The following is a 19,649-nucleotide window of genomic DNA, read 5'->3' as shown; positions in this document are numbered from 1 at the left end:
AGGAGGAACCACAGAGCTCTGTTAGGTTAAAGCTCATCTTCTGAAGTTGGGATTTTTTTCCTCCAACAGGTTCCAGAGGAATCACCTCAAACCAGATGTTGGACTGGATTTTATTTCAATGTCATTTGTGAATGTTAGAGCCTCATTTTCAACAGTGGAGCTATAAAGGTTCACCTAATGCTGAGATCGACTCAAAACCTTCCGGGTTCGACATGTTGCACCGCTGCTCTAGCAAAGCACGAACAGTTCAGAAACAATATGAAATGGGAAAAAAGTTATTTATTAACTGATTACGTCGTGTTTTAGATTGTTCTTGAAAAACTAATCACTCACGGCTGCACAGTGAACCCACTGATTTTTTTTTTTTTACAGCAGACAGTCGCTCCTTTCTCTTGCAGGTACTGCGTACCCCCGCTAAATCTTTTAGGGGTACGCAGTACCCGACCGAACCCCCCTACTTCCACCCTTGCATGTGAGGTGCCAACTAAATCCAGATGGATATTTCTTCCTCCTGTTAGTGCTGATCCAGCTGTTCAGTCTGAAGCTCTGTGGTCATTTTGATTTGTTTTTATTTTCAGATTATTCTTAAATGGTTCCTTCAGTGTTTCATAACAATTAGCTTGTTAAACAGAAGAAAACTGACAATAAAAATATAATAAATAAAAATAAAAAATTATAATAAATAACTTGAAAATTTAGACTAAAACGTCTTACTAACTTCTTTTTAAATAATAAAAAATATGATTTCACTAAATTAAGTAACAGTTAATTAAGCCAGTGAATAAAATAATTATCCATTCTACACGTGTTGGACTGAAAACCAGCTTTAAACTGAAGGAACGGATGAATCATCTTGTGAAAAAAAGCTTCTTCTTTTTTCCATCTCATCCGTCCTTCAGCTTGTTGATGTCAGCGCCGATCAAAGCTGCACAGAAAGGCTTTTCCACATCAGGTTTGAAAGTTCCTTCATGCATCTTTTAGGATTCAGCATCGATCCGTCCGCGTCGCCTTTGATTACCGGCATCTGCTAAACTTTCTGATCTGGAAACAAATGAAGCTGCACTTTGGAGCTGGATGGGTTTCCATGGAGATCACTGAGAGTCAAACTATCCTAAACAGTCGATGTTGTTTAATCATGCAGATGGAGTTTATTAAAAAAAAATGAAAGCTGGATCAAAGGGTAATAAATAGTGATCCCGTCCATTTGGACTTCCCTTTATATAAGTAACATAATCAGCCTGTAGGTGGCGGTGTGCTCCAATAATTAACCTTAGGTCATGTAAGGGTCACAGCATTTATATTTGTACTTTACACGATTAAAAAAAGTGGAGATATTGTTTTAACAGAAAAAAGAGGTACAAAGGACTCTGGGCGTCAATGACAAACATTTACTTGATCAAAAAAAAAAATAGATGCAGACAAAAATTAAAACAATATTTGTCATTTATATGCATTCACCTTGATCCTGATTCTACTGACACAAAGACTGACCTTAATAACATGGCAAATTTGGAAGGGGTTTGACCCAAAAAATTTAAAAAGTTTGATTTCCAACCTTCTTTCAGTTACTTAAAGATTCAAAGGGTTGAATTTCATTGTTCTCCTCTTTTGTTTTCCATCATTGCCTTAGTAAAGTTCACCCAGACAAAAAGGATATTCAATGATGGTCTAAAGTAGTTTTTAAGAAAAACAAAACAAAGTAATAAAATCACATTCAAAATAAAAGGTTTCCAGCTTTAATGGAAAGACAGAAATCACAGTCACATTTTCTGAAATGCACAAATGAAAAAGAGCCTGGAGAGGTGGAGAAAAGATCTTAAGATTTATTTTTAAAAATGTGAAAAAATCATAATATTTTAGTCTTTTATTCTTATTTACAGGATATATTTTCTCAACAAAGCAATCAGCGAATAATGGAAAGCAAAATATGAATAATTAAAGGAAACTTTATGTAATAAACAGAGTACAATTTTTTTATACTAATAGAATGATAGCAAATAAATCAGTGTATATTCTTGTACAAATTATTCATAAAACAATGTAGTAAATAATGACTTTAAAGGACATAAAATGTTTCTTGGAAATAAAGTAAAACGTAAACACAACAGGGGATTTATCTTAATTCTGAAGCTTAAAACCCGTTTGACAAAATATGGTTTAAATGAAAAATATATATTGCCTTTACTTAAAAAATCAATAAAATCTAAATTTTGAGATTAGTAACAAGGGAAGCAGAAAGCATCAAATAAAACTGAAATTGACTGTTTATCCATGCACTGAGAAGCTTCTTCCACCAGGGGGCGCCGCAGCTCCACCTTCCTGCCGCTACGTAACGCAGCAGCGAGCCGCTCTTCCTCGCCGGCTCTGGGAAATTCCTGCGGCCGAGCTTCCTGGTGCGGCCGGCAGAGGAGGGATGGGAGCCAGTCACAGCGGGAGGAACCGAGAAACCAGAGCAGAAGAGGGAGGGACGGAGACACGAAGAGGGACAAGAAACAGACACGTTCACGGAGGAGCCGGAGACAGAGGCTCAGCCTCACGGATACAAGCGGCCATTTCGGCTCTGGGAGCTCGGCCGCTCGCTGCGGATCCTCGGGACGCAACCTGGGGCTAGAGAGGAAAAAACAAAGGAAAGATACGGACTGACGTGGAGCTCCGCCACATTAAAAACGGAAACAAACCCACGGGAGCACTTCTGTCGACGCTTATCGGCGTGTTGGATATATTCCCTCCCTCACAGAGAGCAGCGGTCACCGGGCTGGGAGCCGCTGCGGTCCCGCTCCGTCTCCACCGGCTAACATGGAGAGATAACGTTTATATAACCGACACTTGCTTGTTAATTTGGACACATTTCAAGCTTTTTTGTTCTCTTTTGGTATCCCTGAGGATTATCTAACCCTGCTTTGAAGCAAGCTTCGGGGCGCTTCCGATGCATCATTGTCATTAAGCCCGCACCGGCTGCTGCTGATTCGGACTCTGGCGGAGGAAGGAGCCGGATCGGGACCACTGCGGTAGTCTGCAGGCCGACCCCGATCGGTACTTTATTTTAAGGCACTATGGCCGGGTTTATACCGGGGCTGCTGCCGACAAACCACTCCCAGGAGAAGCAGTTTGCCCAGGCGTATGAAGATGTGCTGGAGCGATATAAAGGTAACATAAATGACGGGAACTTGACTCCGTGTTTAGCTGTTTGGGACACACTGAGTTGCTTTTTTCTGGAGGAAGGAAGGAAAATGATCCCAAACATGTGGCCCTGATTGTCTGATTGGGAAAGCTGATATTTCGGCTGACAACCAGCCTGCTCTAACCTGTTTCATTGTTGATATTTTGGAGAAACATCCAGCTCTGCTACATTATTGGTCTCCTATCAGCTTGGGAAACTTTTCATTTCACTAAACAAACACAAGGAACGCTTTTATGAAGCCCACCTGACATATGGAGCGCCTGAAGTGCCAAAATGTTCTAAAATGAATGAAATGTTTACACATTTTATGTACATCTTACATTTATTCTTTTGAAATCTAGACCTAATTAGGAATAAAATTGACCAGATTTTGGTGAAACAAATGGATATAATTGGAGGGTCTGCAATTAATTAATTGAAATATTTGTATTTTAATAAAAAGATATATCAATGAGACAAAATTTAAATCATACCTAGAAACATTTTGCTGCCAAATTATTGAATAAATAGACAGGATCATAAACAAATCTGTTATTTAGGTTATTTGGCCATCAAATTGATGCATTTCAGCTTTTTAGCTGGTTCTTCAGTAACCCCTGGTTATTCCTGTAACTTTTTCATAAAAAGAAGAATGTGGACTGTGGATGCTGACATTAGCTTTGGGGACATCTCTGCTGCTGCTACATAGCAAAATAACATTGAGATATTATTTTTGTATCCTTTTTTGCTGGACCTTCTTTGCTGGACCTTCTTTGGTCCAGCAAAGAAGGATACTGTTAGCAATTAGCAATTAGGAATTGTTAATAGACAGAGGCAATTAGGAATTGCTAATAGGCTAATTCCTTTTAGCATAACTTGAATACAACAGTCTTTTCCAGCGTCCAATCAGATCTCTGCTCCCTGACTTTGGTGGCAAAGACTGACGGAAGGAATTCATGAAATAAACACTAAAATTATTACAATTATTTTATATTTTGTAAATGTATGCATTTATTCAATTGGATATGAATTAATTTTACACATTTGCGTTCATTCAGTTAAACTTTAGGGCCCTTTTGGACTTCCATACTCCTGCAGAAATGGTTTGCTTCCCACCACAGAGGCTCATCGTTGCTGTTTGTTCTGTAAATATTAAACCTGCAGCTCCGGAAGTCAGTTCAGAGGTCCAGTTGGTCCTGTCAGTCGTTTTTAACGGGTCTGGACCGTTTTTCCTCTCTGTTCATGAAGACTTAATGCTTTATGGTGCCAGTGACAGGGCTGCGTTAAAAATGGATGCCTCCACTGGCCGCTGCTGACTGTTTGGGGGGTCGAGTGTAGGAAGGGACTGCAGACTCTGGGTCACATCTGTGAGACTGGCTGTAATGAAAAGGAGGCGGTTCTGAATTATTGATTATTGTACTGAAACGTGACTCCTCTGGGTTTGGGTTTTAGGCGGTCAGATGTGGTGGGTAAAGTGGAACACGAGCGGTTTTATTCCCTTTAACTGGTAGTAAATGATGGTTTTCAGCAACACTGTGAAAGCCGGATGTTAGACAAACAAAGTATCCAAAGAAAATGTGACAATGAATAAATACTCGCCAAGTATTTATGTATTAGTAATATAAAAACTTGTCACCATACATCAATTAATCGCATGATAAATTAAAATGAACTTAATAATTTCCATTTGCATAATTGACAGAAGTCTTCAGTCTTCAGATTCATTTTATTTGAATATTGAAGATTTCTTCCAGTTCCAATGTTAAATGTTCATTAAAATTTAAAGTTTGTTTATCTTTGGGAATGTATTCTGGCATTATTATGCCATTGCTGTTGCATTACTTGGAAATGATTTCAAAATAACAATACTGTCATTTATTGCAACAACCTGTGGGACAAATAATTGGCCAGCAAACTTTATCATGACAGGCCTATTGGTACAGTAATATTGTTGGATCACATTCTTATATAAATAATGTTTAATTTATTCCTTTAACAATTTTTTCCGCATGGTAAATTATCCCAGAAGTTACTGTGATACATGATGAGACAATTTTAACTGATTTTAATAATAATGGCATAATAATTCAAGAACACATTCTCAAATATCAATAAACTATAAATTCTAATAAAGAAACTGGAATAATTATTCAAAATAAATAAACAAAACAACAGAAACGATACATTTAATTATGAAGTCTATGTAAACAAAGTTTTCTTTAAAAAAAGAAGCTAGTTAAGACGAATACCATGCTGAAGATTTTTGTCTTCCAGTTTTTGGCAGAAAGAGAAAAGTGATAAATTATGCAGTGGAACTTATTGAGCTTGTTTTAACTCATCATGTGATTAATTGATTTATTGCTTATTTTGACAGGCCTCACTGTAAAACAAACCCGGCCTTATCGGCTTTATGAATGCTGAATTAAATCCCGGCGGTTGTTAAAGTCGCCCAGGATGAAACGGGAATACTAATCCCATTAAATCTCGTTCACCTCGGACGTCGTCGGCAATGGATTTGCTCCTGCTTCCAGGAAGAGCGGCGCTCCATCTCTCTCCATTACAGCGCCGTCGTCGATCGGTCGGCCCGCAGTTTATCTCCGAGCCGATTGGCTTTTACTTTGATAACTGAGGAAGGCATTAGAGGTGAGGTGATTATGGACTGGAGCGTAAGCAGAGCTTTAAGTGGCTCTTCTGGAGCAGCTGAAATATTGATGGATAAATCCAAGTCGTCACATTTAAACTTCCTGGAAGTTGTATTCAATATTTCCTCCTGCAGAATCAGCTGGATTCTTAGTGGGAAGGCGTATCTGGACTTTGTTTATCTCATGAGATTTCTGGTCATTTTATGCCTTCAGTTTTTACACTTTTGTCATTTTCTAAATAAATATTTAGGTCAGATTGTGGAGTTTTCTTTCTCCTTTGTGTTTATTTTGGTGAAGAAAGAAGGTGAACAAGTTCAGAAACATGTTTTTGATTATTTTTTTAGACTCAGATTTTTATTTATCAGACTGCAACTATCAATTTTAGTGGGTTAGTAATCGATTATTCTATTGATTAATCGTAGGAAAAATTTGGCACATTTAGCAGATTTTTCATTTAACCACCCAAACCCTTTTTACACACTATTATTAATACATTGAAAGATGTATTTTCTATGGTTAATAATTGGGTAGAGAAAGTTGCTTGATAAGTTATTTTTTCTTTAATTTTACGTAATTTGAACCAGTGAAGTTAAAACTGCCACTTGAGGAGGTTTTGATTGAACAGATTTACATTCAAAGTAGTTTTTTTTGTCTTGAATTCAAAATGCATATATTTTGTTGAATTGTTTTGGCTTAATTACTGCTCTGAATGTTACTGCTCTGTTCTTTCAGCAAATGGCTATTTTCAGAGTCTTAATAGTCCAGTTAATGATTAATCTATTAGAAATTTAGTTGACGACTATTTCAAAATCGATTAATCACGATTAATCGTTTCAGCTCTAGATATTGGCCTATCTTTTGGACCAGTGGAAGCTGTTTAAACGTCTCTACTTGTCAGGTTTGGTTAGTCGATGTCAAACTTTGAAGCAGTTTCTTTCTAAAAAGTTTTGTGTCGAAGCATTCATGCATTCATTCATCCTGTTGTAGCTGCATTTTTTTAACTTTTTGCACAGGAATTGTTTGGTCTCCCCCTTGAACCACATGCAGCTGCAGGTAGAACAGCTGCTCTCAGTGATTACCCATCAGGCCTCTGGAACGGCAAACCGCCTCTTAAGGTGGCGACCGGGAAGAGTTGGCCTGAAGATGCCAAACCCAGAGCGGGTCGGTTTGGACGGGTTCTCCTGATTATCGCTCCTCCTGTTGGTGGGAAGCGGCTAAACTTTGAGCGCAGATGGATTTAGCTTGAGTCAGGGTCAGAGGTGACGGGAACCCAGCGACGCTCGCTGTTTGTCTGCTTTATGGTGTTTAGCTTCAGATACGCCTTTAATTTACGAGCTCGTTTCTCCTGACTGTCTAAAGCTGCTTCACCGTCATGAATTATCTTTACTATCATAGTTTATTCTGCTTGTTTACTTTCCTCCAGCTCAAAGGTTTAAAAAGGTTTCTTGTGGTTTTCAGCTGCAGTTCAAAAATGTTATACATTTGTTAAACTTTGTATTTTTAATTAAGTTAAAATTATGAACAACAATTTTCTTGCAATGCAAAATGCTTGTTTACATACTCTGTAATGCAAAAAAATTCTGCCAAATTATTTTATTTTAAATTTCTGATGAGTCTTGTAAGTATTAGCTTTATTTTGGTATCAGGATTATTGAAATAAAGTTTGCAATTGCTGAGAAAAGCTCAGTTAGATTTAGGTATGTTATTTTAAACACATGAGGTTTTTAAAGGTCCAAGGAAAGCAGAATAATTTCTTTATTTGAAACCAGTTTAACCAGCTAAACTTGATAATTTAAAGGTAGTCTGGACGGATTGCTCGGTGCTTGGTCTCTGCAGCCGGGTCTGTGTGTACGTTTGGTTTTATTGTCCTGTCAGCTGTGTGTGAGTCATCTGCGGCTGTCGTCGGGTAGAAAACGGGAACCCGGCGTCCTTGTGCTGGGATTAATCCTGTGAAACTGGAGGTGGACATGCGATCCGGTTTAAATCTTTCACTGCGTCGGCTGGCTGCTTGTCGTCCTGGGCAACAATAGCAGGATGTGTGGAGCAGTAATGATGGGGTCCGAGTGGAAAAACACCCAGACCTGAGTCAGAACCGGGGGAAACGGCAACAGTCCGACTATTTATCCCCAGCTTACGCCGTTATTATCATGCAGGACGCAGCCGGTTCTGATCCTTCAGCTTTTTCACCCGTTTCTGATTCTAAAAAGCTGCTTTAAGGTTTGGTAAAGGACAGAAAAAAATGTCTGCAGTTGAATATAAAGCAGGAAATCTGAGAGGAACCAGAACAATTGGACATTTTTAGCTGGAGACGGACAGGAAGTTGCTGTCATAACTCTGACCTCTGCAGACGTGGACGAGCTTTTCGGAGAGAAACTCCAGGACCACGTGATCCGGTTGGTTCTGTTGACTCAGAGGATCGTCACGTTAAAGACGGTTATAAAATACTTGTTTTTAAATAAAAACACAAAATAAAAGGAGTGGAAACATTCAGCATTTCAGCAGAGAGTTGATAAACACAACTTCATAATTTCCATGCTGGTAATTTTAAAGGGAAATTTTGTTTAGAGTCTTTATGATATGTTTCATTTATGGCTTTGGTTGTTTCAGTTTTATTCATTGTTTTTGGTTATTTTTGTTTATTCATTTTGGATATTATACTGGCAAATATTAGATTATTACATACCTTTTAGTTCCAGAGATTAAAGTCAAGTTTATTGGTCTTTTGAGAGGGCAAACCTGCATCAATTTACTATTTATTAATTATTATAATACTTCAAAATGGTGTCAAAACAACAGCAGTAAGAAGTGAGCCGATTTATTGGTGATGATTTTAGTTTCTGTTTGGATGGGACTGATGGACGTCGGTGAAAAGCCGACTCAAGTCTCTGCTGCTCCAGCTTTGTGTCTGCTTTACTTTAACTGGGCCGTTTTGAAATATGGAGGAATCATTTTCCCATTAAGCGCATGGTTTGGACATGTCTGGAGAAGCGCGGCGGTTCTGATGCTGGCCGCTCCCAGAGTCGGATCATTACAGCTAGAATTTTCCACGTGACCTAGTTTTCCTTCCCGACTCCATCGCTCCGGGTTTCCCTCACCATAGAGTTCTTCCTCTCCTCCTCTTCCTCAGCCTCACGTCTTTAGACCAGAGCTCTGCAACCTTAGAAATCTAAAGACTCATTTCACCTGCAGTCCGGTTAAGTAAAACTTGATTTGGGTTGAAAATGTCTCACTATCTTTTGGGAAAAAAACAAGCTGCTTATTATGTGTTCATGTTTTCTATATTTAGACAAAAAAATTACATTTTCTTTTATGGGATGTTGATGTTAGTAGAAAATGCTATTAAAAACATTTTTTTCTTCTAAAGTTTATGAACTTTAAGATTCATAAACTTGATACATTTTTTCTATTTGATATCTGTAAATGCATGTAAATCAAAGTTTTGGCCTGTAAAACTGATTGTGATGTCTTCAGTCAGAGGCTTCTTCAAGTTCGCTGTAACACAGACTGATTGATACATTAGATATTTCCTGCCATCACCATCTACAGCAACTCTTAAAACAATCTGAATTGATATGAGTTAAAACAACATTTAAATCAATCAAGTATTTTTGAATTTGAAAATTCACATAGTTTCCAACCATTAACAAAAAGGCCCTGAAAACATTACTGGTTGTTTTTAGTGCATTTATTCCTTTTTCGTAGCTTTTTGCCAAACTAAATAGGATCCACTTGCAGCTCCAGCTCCTGTCTGCGTTTATATTTCTACACTTTAAACCCAGTAGTTTGATTCTGTATCATGTTTCTCCTTGTAGTTATTTCTGCCTACATCCCTCCCCTTCCTGTTCTCCTACTTCCTGTTTCATCATGCTCTCCAGCTCTGGCAGGAAAAGCAGTCGCTGCCAGAGCGACTGCTTTTCCTGCCGGGTTTCCCCTCTGCTTGTCTGGACCGACAGCAGAGAGATGACGGAAAAATGGAGCTTTTTACTGAACTCACTTCATCAGCTTTAAACTTGCTCTCATTTCTACAGGGCTCATATAGAAGCATACATTTAAATTTGTTTTCAAGATTGATTTCTGTGTAAAGTCATTGAAAGTGCTTAATATTCAAACTGCACAGTTTTGTAATAAAATGAGTAACATATCCAACCCAACTTATTCTTGTTTTAGGTTAATTAAAAAAAACCTAAGTAATTTTATTTATCTAAATGCTAGAAAACGTAGAGGACATTTGTTTAGGGTTATGGTGAACCACATTAGTGAAATGGGGAGATTTTATTTATTAAAGCTTTGTTTTTGCCAGTCAGCTGTATGGAGTCTGAAAGCAAAGCATTATATTTTGTTACATTTTAGTTACTTTATCCAGTTAGTCTTTTTTGTTTTGCTTCATTTGCATAGTGCTGGAAAAGTTTGAAAACTCAAAGATGACTTTTTCTTTGGGTGAAGTGTAATTTAACCCAAGCGGTGCTGCGGTGCCGGACGGTTTCAGTCTGGGCTTTTGGTCATCCAGGCTGTAAATCCGTCGCCGTGACGTCTCTCTTCCTCTCTCAGTCCCCTTTTCATCCCTCTGGGTTCTTACATAACCCGGGTCCAGCTGAGTTTTAGTGAAATGATCAATGAGCTTCATTGTGTGTGTGTGTGTGTGTGTGTGTGTGTGTGTGTGTGTGTGTGTGTGTGTGTGTGTCGGGGTTGAGCGCTCGGGCCGGACAGAGTCAGTGAGAGCGAAATGTTTTCTGTGAGAGGGAGTGTTTGTGTGTGAACAGCGGCCCTGTTGTTGGACACACTTCTTCATGTTTAGTTGTGACCTGTGATAAAAATCAGATTTTAAAAAATCAACAGAAACAAACGAGCCGATTCTTCATAAACTGACTGCAGGTGTGACTTGAATCAGTAACGAGGAAACTGCAGGAAAACAGCTGGTCTGGTTCAGGAAACGTCTGCACTGAATCTGAAAAGAGGACGACTTTCCTCCCAGATGAAGCAGAAAATGATCCGAATAAAAAGACGCTGCTTGTTTCCTAACAGTTTGAAAATAAAGTGTGAGGTGTGAATACTTTATTCAGCTGGCTAGAAGTCTCCATCTTTCATTTTTGTTTGTATAAACCTGAGCAGTTTTTGATAATTTTTTTTCGTGTCTAAAATATTTGGATTTGTGTGTTTTGGCACTGTTGACATTCCGTATAGTGATGTAGTTATGATGAATCATTACCATCTGTTTAACTTGTTTATGGAACTAAAAGTGAGCATAAAATGTTATTTCTGCTCATAAAAGTGAATCTTTGCGTCGTATTGATTTGATCCTAACCGGTTGTGGAAATGAAGAAGTCTCGTCTGCCGTCAGCTGGAATGTGTGGAGCATAAAAATGCAGCAGAGCTGTGAAGGAGGAGGAGAGAAAGCTGTTAATGAATTAGTCATGAAGGCCGCTGTGGAGGCAGCACAGCGCTCCTGCTGCCTGCATCGATCGCAGCAAACCGCCGCAGTCCGTCCGTCTCTGCTCCCCTGGGCGTCCTGCACATCCCCCCTTTGTCTTCCTGCGCCGCTGCATCTCTCTGCGGCTTGGTGCAGAAGCATTCCTCTCTTCACACCTTATAAAAGCTTGTTTAATCTTTTCAGGACAACATTTGTCTCCACAAAGCAGGACGCTGCTAGTGGTCAGGAATGTTCTGCTGGGATGGAAATCGTTGCTCTGAGTTGATAAAATCTCCTTATTTCTGTTTTCAAGTTGAACCAATCATGACTCCTTCATTTGTTGCGTAAATAAGACCTCAGCTTGTGATAATTGCCTCCTTTCAGTTCTTTTTGTGCACATTTTGTTCACCAGAGTCACAAGAACGGCGTCTTGGCCCAGGGCTGTCCCTCATGTCGGACGCTTTTTAAAAATATCCTGCTGACTTGTTGCAGCATGAACAGGGTGGAGCACATATTAATTTGATCTGGAAAACAGGGAAAAATTTGGAGTTTGACATCAAATGGTTGCAGATGTTTTATTTACAGAGATTTTAAAAACACATTTTGCAATATAATTATAGCAAAATGTAACTAGTCCTCTTACCACAACAGACATATTTTGGTTTCTTGAGGTTTGATCTGCAGACTTATTTTTACCCTAAGGAACAGATGCCTATTCTCTAACACAGAATAGGCATCTGTGCTTCCTTAAAATGTCTTAAATTCCTAAGAAAATGCAATTTGGTCTTAAATGTTGTTATAGCAGGACTATTTAATTACATATGTATCTTTTTTTTGTTGGGCAAAAGTTTGAGTCGCGCTCAGACGTCTTCAGCTGTGTTTTGTGACTGGAGGCTAATGCTAATTAGCTAGCTATATGCTTGCTAGTTGCCACTGATGACTAAGTACAAATTTTTCAGCAGTTGGCTGGTAAACGATGCGTTTCTTTTTGCCACTTTCTAACTTGTGTTGCCAGCCTTTATGAGTCTAGTATGGAAGTGTTTAGCTAACAAAGCTAGGAAATGAATTCAGTTCTTGTTAAAACGGTAAAACTTTCTGTGTTGGCGATAGACCCTGGTCACCTCTGAAAGACCCTGCAGAGGTCTCAAAGAAAGAAAAGACGGGCATTTTGTCAAAACCTGAACCTGTGTTTGCCCTGCTGATCACTGATCAGAGCCACATAGTGACTGTGTGAACCTTCAGGTCCGATTGGCTGTTTCTGTTTAAATCCAGCGAGATGAAAGGAAGAGCTGAGTGGCTGTGAGACTGGAGACGGGGTGACTTTTAATCTGCTCCAATTCCTTCAGCCTGTGACTCTCAGCTGACTGCACAACAATGGCCCAGCAGAGCGAGGCCACCAAACGGGTCCAGGAACCGCAGAGAGGCCGACGAGACGCTCAGAAAAACTGCAGCATCAGCAGCTTTTAAATGGACCTCACTTCCAGTTCAGACAGAGTTGGTGTGATCAGGTGTTCAGTTAGTGAAACCAGAGGGCTGTGAAAACTATTTGACTCATAACTAGGAATGGACCGATCTGAACATTCGGGCCGATATCAATATCCAATGTTTCTGTTATGAAAGATAAATGATATTTAATGATAGTTTATATTTTTCTCTTCTCTTGCGATGGTGTGACCACTAACTATTGACCAGTCTGAAAGTTTTGAATCTTACAATGGCTCAGATTGATAGCGTTGATAATGGATATATACTGATATATCGATGCTGTGACTTTGTTCTCTGGTAAAATTTGATGTCCTGACAGGAAAATATGACCGTTATTGATCAGGACTGGTGATTAAATGGAAACGCTATTGGAATATTTCCTGTATTGATTTCTCCTTCGCTCCATTAGCCTGGTGTGTGTGTTGATGTGTGTGTGTTTGCGTGTCATGCGTGGAGGTGGTTGGTCATTCAGATAGGTAATCTGCTCCACCATCGGGCCTTAATCCCATTCGTCTGCTTCACTCCAGGAATGATTTTGGGATCTTTTGACTGATTCAATGCAGATAAAACCAAAACATTGCTGAATTTTTCTCCTGCAGCTCCAGACCCAAACGTTAAAGCTGCTGCGCTCCGACTCCATCACGCTGCAGTCAGTCAAACGTCTGTAAAGTGCCGAGCCGTTGAAAATCCCAACAATCCTCCCTGTAAGCTTCTTGGCTTTGTGTGTCAGCAGTACCGCGCTCCTCAGTCCCTCCTCCCACCTACGGCTGATTTAAGGTGCTGCAAACAATAACAAGATGGCTGCTGGTGGGATCACTTCCTCCCATCAGGAGTTTGTGGATTTTTTGGTTACTGGAGGCCTGGGAGTTTCTGGTGTCAGCCAGGAGATTTTATTTTTTTCAGTCAAAAGATGATTTTTAGTTGGTTTTTTTAATCCGTAGTTTTTACAGTTATGTTCTGCATTAGCAGCTGTTGATGGGCTGAAGGTGTTCTGATCAGGTTGAGGTCCAGCAGGTTCCTACCGGAGATTTTGGGCCTTCAGTCGTTATGAAGCTGATTCTGCAGTTTTTAATCCAGCAATCCTAGAATTACCTGCTGTCCTCATCTGGATTAGCATGGAAACATTTGATCCAACGTCCATCAGTTCGTTTCTGTTCATTCTTTTATTGGCCACCTATCCATTTATTCATCCATTTATCCTTTCATCCAGTCTAACATTCATCCATCCATCTTTTCATCCATTCCATCCATCTATCCATCCTTTTATTGGCCTAACATCTATCCATCCGTTTATCTGTCCAGCCCAGCACTGGTTTAGATCAACCAGTCCACACAAAGTGTAACTCCATCAGATGTTGGCGCTACGCTGTAATGAACGGGAAGTAGACGTTGTAAACTAGCATGGGCCACACATCTGATTGTATCTTTGGCATTTGTTCAAAGGTTCAGAGTAACGGAGGTTTATTTCATGGTGTTTTGGTCCATCTGCCAGAGCGTCTTTAATCGCCACCTGCAGGGCTGCAGACCTCGGCTCGGCGTTCAGATCTTCCTTCTTGTTCTCGTCTCTCTTCCACTCAATATTATCTCTGCTCTTTTCTAACGGTTGGCTTTTCTCTCGGCTCCCATGATTTGGCGAAGTTATCAGCAAAGTAAATAAATTTATGGTCCCTTGTGGAGCGTTCCATCATCCAGTGCGGGGGATGAAAAGAGGGCCAGAAACGGGAGGGGGATGGTCCGGCTCTCCTGGATTTCCCGTCTGCCACCCCTCTTTAGTTAATCCTCGCCCCCACCAATCGTCTGATGTTTACTGAAATCACTGCAGTCGGCATTTAGAGGTGCGATGGTGTGAAGAGGAGGGGGAAGGTCATCCCCTATTTGCTTTTCATTTCCTTCTAGATCTCTTATAAATCAGTTTGGGATTTTAATCAATCAGTCTGAGTGGAGTAAACCAGGGGAGACCGGTTCCAGTCCCAAAGGGACGGCGTCCTGCCGGTTTTAGACGCGTCTCTGCCCCAACACAGCTGACTCAGACGGTCCAATTAAATCCTCAGCAGGTCATAACATTCTGCTAATGAGCCATCAGGTGTGTTGAACCAGGGTAGGACTAAAACCTGCAGGCCTTTAGACACCCTGTCCTAAACGACGCTGTTGAAGGACTCGGTGGGGTCGGTTCATTTCACAGGTGTTTCTAGTTCACGCCCAACTGAGTTCATTTCACTTGGACATGAGGTGAAAATTTGACTTTGAATGAAACATTTAAGATTTTGAATAAGACTCCAAACATAAAGCAGACCTATTATGCAGAATTCACATTTTGCACATTTTTATTCTTACATTTGAATTTCTACTTCTAAAAAAAAAAAAAAAATTAAAAAAAAAAAAAAAACGGCTCAAATGCTTAAAAAAAATCACCCAGCAGAACTTTTTTGGAGAATAAGTTAATGTTTTTTGGTGTCTGGAAAATGAGCCATTTCAAAAACTTCCCAATTGTTGAGTCACACTGTGCCGTTACCTAGCAACCTCAGTCAAGCCCAGCTTGTTACCTAGCAGCCCAAGCTGAGCTCCAGCACGTTTGGTCAGCTGTTTTTACTGCTGTATGCTCTGTACAATGGCTGCTGGAAAAAGCAAGTGTTTTGTTGTTGATTTTGTGCATAAAATGTATTGATCACCCACAGTAGATCGATCCTCACCTGTTCAAGGAAGCATGATAGGTCACCTTTAACTTGGGATGAGGGATGAAGTATGTGTAATTTCACTTTGTTTTGGCAAAAAAAGACTCGTTTTGACTGGTGATAAAAGCCCTTAAACTGGGACGTGAGATGAAATCCTTGTTTCTTCTCCTAGTCTTAACATGAACGATTTGAGAGTTGACTTGGGACCCAAGACTCCAGACTTGACCTGGACATGTAGAGATGACAACATCAGACGCCAGTACCAGTCAGGATGTATTAAATGATCTAAAGCCTCACTAAAGTTACGAAATGATGTAAGCAAAGAAATCTGCGGCCGAGTCAGAACATTTAAGGGAATGAAGAAATATAAGAAGCTCAAAGGAGCTAGACGACTCAGCTGATGTTGACTCATGCTACAAGAAAACTGGTTTAGGAGCCGTTAAAGCCTGAAATGTTTCCTATGTCAGAATGAAGTGGCTTAAAATTAAACAAAATGCTGAATGTAACTGAAAAAGTAGAAAAAAGGGCTTCACAATAGAAATCTGGATGCTTGGATGGAAATGTAATTCAAACTACCAGCAGTGATGAAGAATATTTCACAGTTGGTTAACATTTCATCATGTTTAACCAGGCGGCTACGCCTGCATTACAGCCAGCTGAGGGTTGCTTAACGACCCACTGTACACTGCAAAAACACAAAATCTTACCAGGTATTTTAGTTTCTAGTGCAAATAATGATACACTTAAAATAAGGGCATTATTATTATTACGAAACTAACTGTCCATCAAAAAGTCCATGTTTTAAGTAAATAACTCTTTAATATTGATGAAAAAGTGATTGGCAGATTATTTTACTTATAACACAGGAAAAATGTCTTGTTATAAGTGAAATAATCTGTCAGTGAAACTAGAAGTTTTTCATCAATAATAAGGAATTATTGACTAAACAAGCTTTTATATCATGCAGAAAAGTTACTTGTAAGTTAGTTTTGTCTTATTTCAAGTGTACTAAGATATTTGCACTAGAAACTAAACTAAAATACTTGGTAAGATTTTGTGTTTTTGCAGTGCAGCTCTGGTGGATCATGATGAAAAACAAACAGCAGTCATTTCAGAAAGTCGATCCCTTCTGGAATAAATACTGAAATTATTACAAGCATTAACAGAAGAATAACTCTAATGAGGGACTGATCTGCTTGCTTGTCATCCTTTAGCTTTAAATAAATTCCCGGAGTTGTGTTGCAGTCTTGGAAATGTCCCGTTCAGGTCGTACTAGTAGAACAGGATGAGGGAGAGGAGGCGTGTGTGAGCGCTGTCCTGAAGGGAAACCTTCATCAGCTCCCAGAAACGTCGCGCCGTCATGTTCGACTGTCACGTGGGAGGCTGGCCGGCTCATTAAGACCCGTTTCCGCTCTGCTGGAATGACGCAGACGTCCGGGTCTGCTCAGGTGAAACCTTTACTGCCGTGAACTCCTCTGAGCGGAAGGAGCGACGGCGGCTGGAAAAAACCGTGACGCAGCAGAACGCAGTGAGAGTGAGACTGGAAGACATTCCTGGAATAACTTAAAGGCTGGAGGGAGGAGAAAGGAAGTCAGGAATGTTTAAAGAGACACTGAACAGCCATTCATACAGAGAAACGGCAACGTTTCTGGATGGATTCTTGGGCAAGAAAGTTTAATACACTATAAAGATTGAAGTTTTCTAAGTGTTTCTGAGCTTTAACTGATGGCTTCCATTTATACCACAATCAGTCATTCAATTTCTGTAAAAATGGGGATATGTGAATGATTATAAACCTAAAACATAAAAATGTTTTAGGTTAAGCTAAACATTCTGACTCTCTGATTGGCTGTTTGTCCATGTGACCTCATTCTGACCCTCTGATTGGCTGTTTGTTTCCTCGTCATGTTTAGATAATGATCGCCGATACTGACCTCAGATGAATGACTATCAACTTTCTGGATCTGAGTTCAGCTGTTTACAGTAAATGCAGCTTAATGCACGGCAGCGGCTTCCTGTTTCAGTTTTATTCTCATTAATGTTGACCTAATTGTTCCCAATAAAAACATTCATGTTTAAACCTTCAATGAGGCGCCCTGTGACTCAAAACACCCTGGGCTACCGCCCTATAGCTCTGACATACGATGTTTAACGAGGTTTACCTGATGAGGTTTTTATTAAATTGATAAATTTATACATTTTTGATAAAACTAAAAGGTATTTTTTTCCTCCTAAAATTTAAAACAATTATATTTTTTACTGCCAAATTCTGTATTTATTGAATTCCAGAAAAGAAAGGACTCTTCATTGACATTCTTTTAATGACGAATTTGTTGTTGAAATTAAGTCAGAATATTTAGCATGTTATTAATGTCATAAATGTTTCCATCTTGTCTCATTTACCTTCAGAATGAACGAAGTGTTATTTAATTTGAAATATTTTCTGCACAGAGCAAAAACACAAGTTTAAAATTTTCTCCTTGATGGCTTCACGTTTTAACTTCATCAGCTTATGGCGAAAGTTTTCACTTTTAGTTCATCCCATGAATCTTGAACCATTTAGTTGTTCCTCTTTAATATTATAATCCAATTTTCTTACTGTTTATTTTGCTTAAAATCTGTTTTAGATATTGTTTTCTTCTCATGATTGCAATGAAGATCCAGGAGATTAAATCAGCATCCAGAACCAAACAGCCTCTCCTGTTTTTCTCCAGCAGGTTCAGATTTTTTTACAGAAAGTTGTGAAAATCCGATTGGAGCGCAGACTGTCGCCCTGTTTCTGTTTTTTTTTTTTTTTTTTTTTTTTTATTTTGTTAGTCTGCACATCATGTGTGAAATCAGGTCAGTCTCTTGGCGAACGGCATTCTTAAAGGTTTATTCAGCGTGGTTTCAGTTCATGTGCATTCAAGTGACATCAGTGGGTTTCAGTGGTGGACGGTTTGAGTTTCAGCTGGAAAATCAAATCTTTGTTCAAAAATAAAACTTAAAACTCGGCAGAAAAGCTGCAGGGCTGCCTGGAGTGTTGCATGGAATAAAAGTTTCTCTGCTGCTGTTTTAAACGAGCCGTGTTTCCGTAGATCCTGCTCCATGATTCCTGTGCTGACAGAAAGGTGGCGTTAGTCTGTCTGTCCTCCCTCCATGCAGAAACCACACACACACACACACACACACACACACACACACACAAGGAGTCTCAGGTTCTGATAACGTCACGCTTGGTTCGGTTCCAGCTTGTGTTTTATGATCTAACGAATCATTAACATGTTACCCGGCTGTCAACACTAATCCTGATAATTATCCCATCAAAGGCCTGTTATGATGAGGAATAAATCAGTTCCTGATTCATAATGATTGACAGCAGTTGATTATTGTGTTTGATGAGTTGTTGGTTGTTGAAAAGGCAGAAATGGATCAACTTACCACCTTGAAAACATAAATATGATTCTTTTCTTCATTTACAAATGGTATAAATGTATATTTCCAGCAGTAAAACACAAACGTCTGACCATTTTGTGTTGCAGTTTTGGTTTAGATTCTATCTAACTTGTGTTTGTAGGTTACTGCGAGGCGTTTAGGTGTAATAGGAGTGTTCTGTGCTGTGTTCAGGTTGATGTTTGTCCTGGATTTATCTGGCTTGGTTTAAGTTTCCTCCTGCAGGGAGCAGAGATAAAAAAGGCCTTTTTTTAGGAAAAGTCTCTGCAGGTATCGGATGAGTTGGGTCGAGCTCACGGCTCAGCTGAGCTGCTTCCCATCCGAATCACTCTGGGAGGAGTTTTAAGATCGAGTTTAATTTTCTGTAAACTTGTTTTGTTTGTAAAATGAGACACATCATCATAACTTTTGTTTTCTATTAATGTCAACTTTTCATAGCTCCCCTTTTTAAATATAATTGGATTTATTTTTGTTTTTCATCCAAACTGCAGATCAGCAGTAAAAAACCCAATATTAATCATAATGCAGCAGAAAGCTGCTGTTGGTGTAAAGTGATATTGAGCAAAGATTTACAGATATTAGAAGAGGGAATATATTTTAATCATAAAAGCTTTTATGTATTGTTTTCTGCTGTTTATGTGTCTGACTGTTGCTGCAGGCGTTCCCTGGGTTTGTTGTGATTGCTCAACTCATCTCCTCGTAAATCCCATCAGTAGCTGGAAATAATTCCACCCTCCGGTTGTAATTTGGTGTTTTTCCCTCACGATGCCTGGTAGAAACCGAGCAAGCAGAAGAAAGAGTGTTTTTATTATCCCAGTGCTTCAGTCTGCCGTTTGTCCTTCACCCGGCAG

The 19,649-nt window shown here is 39.5% G+C and overlaps 1 protein-coding gene across 7 annotated transcripts in view; it reads left to right on the top strand.

Annotated features, from left to right (window-relative positions):
• Nucleotides 1-19,649, top strand: part of macf1a (microtubule actin crosslinking factor 1a) — a 211,374-nt gene that overhangs the window by 18,540 nt on the left and 173,185 nt on the right. Inside the window, exon 1 of one of the 7 annotated variants that reach the window (XM_016675288.1) lies at nucleotides 2,327-3,147. The exons of the other annotated variants lie outside the window; for them this stretch is intronic. Within the exon in view, the coding sequence (XP_016530774.1) occupies nucleotides 3,054-3,147 (94 nt within the window). The 5' untranslated portion in view covers nucleotides 2,327-3,053. Of the gene's footprint in view, nucleotides 1-2,326; nucleotides 3,148-19,649 lie in introns of those variants that run through there. 7 annotated transcript variants of the gene reach the window in all.

The sequence above is a fragment of the Poecilia formosa genome, unplaced genomic scaffold, assembly GCF_000485575.1.
Source record: "Poecilia formosa unplaced genomic scaffold, Poecilia_formosa-5.1.2 Scaffold112, whole genome shotgun sequence".
Lineage (NCBI taxonomy): Eukaryota > Metazoa > Chordata > Actinopteri > Cyprinodontiformes > Poeciliidae > Poecilia > Poecilia formosa.
Note: the sequence above shows the minus strand (reverse complement) of the source record. Positions and strands in the feature narration are given on the sequence as shown.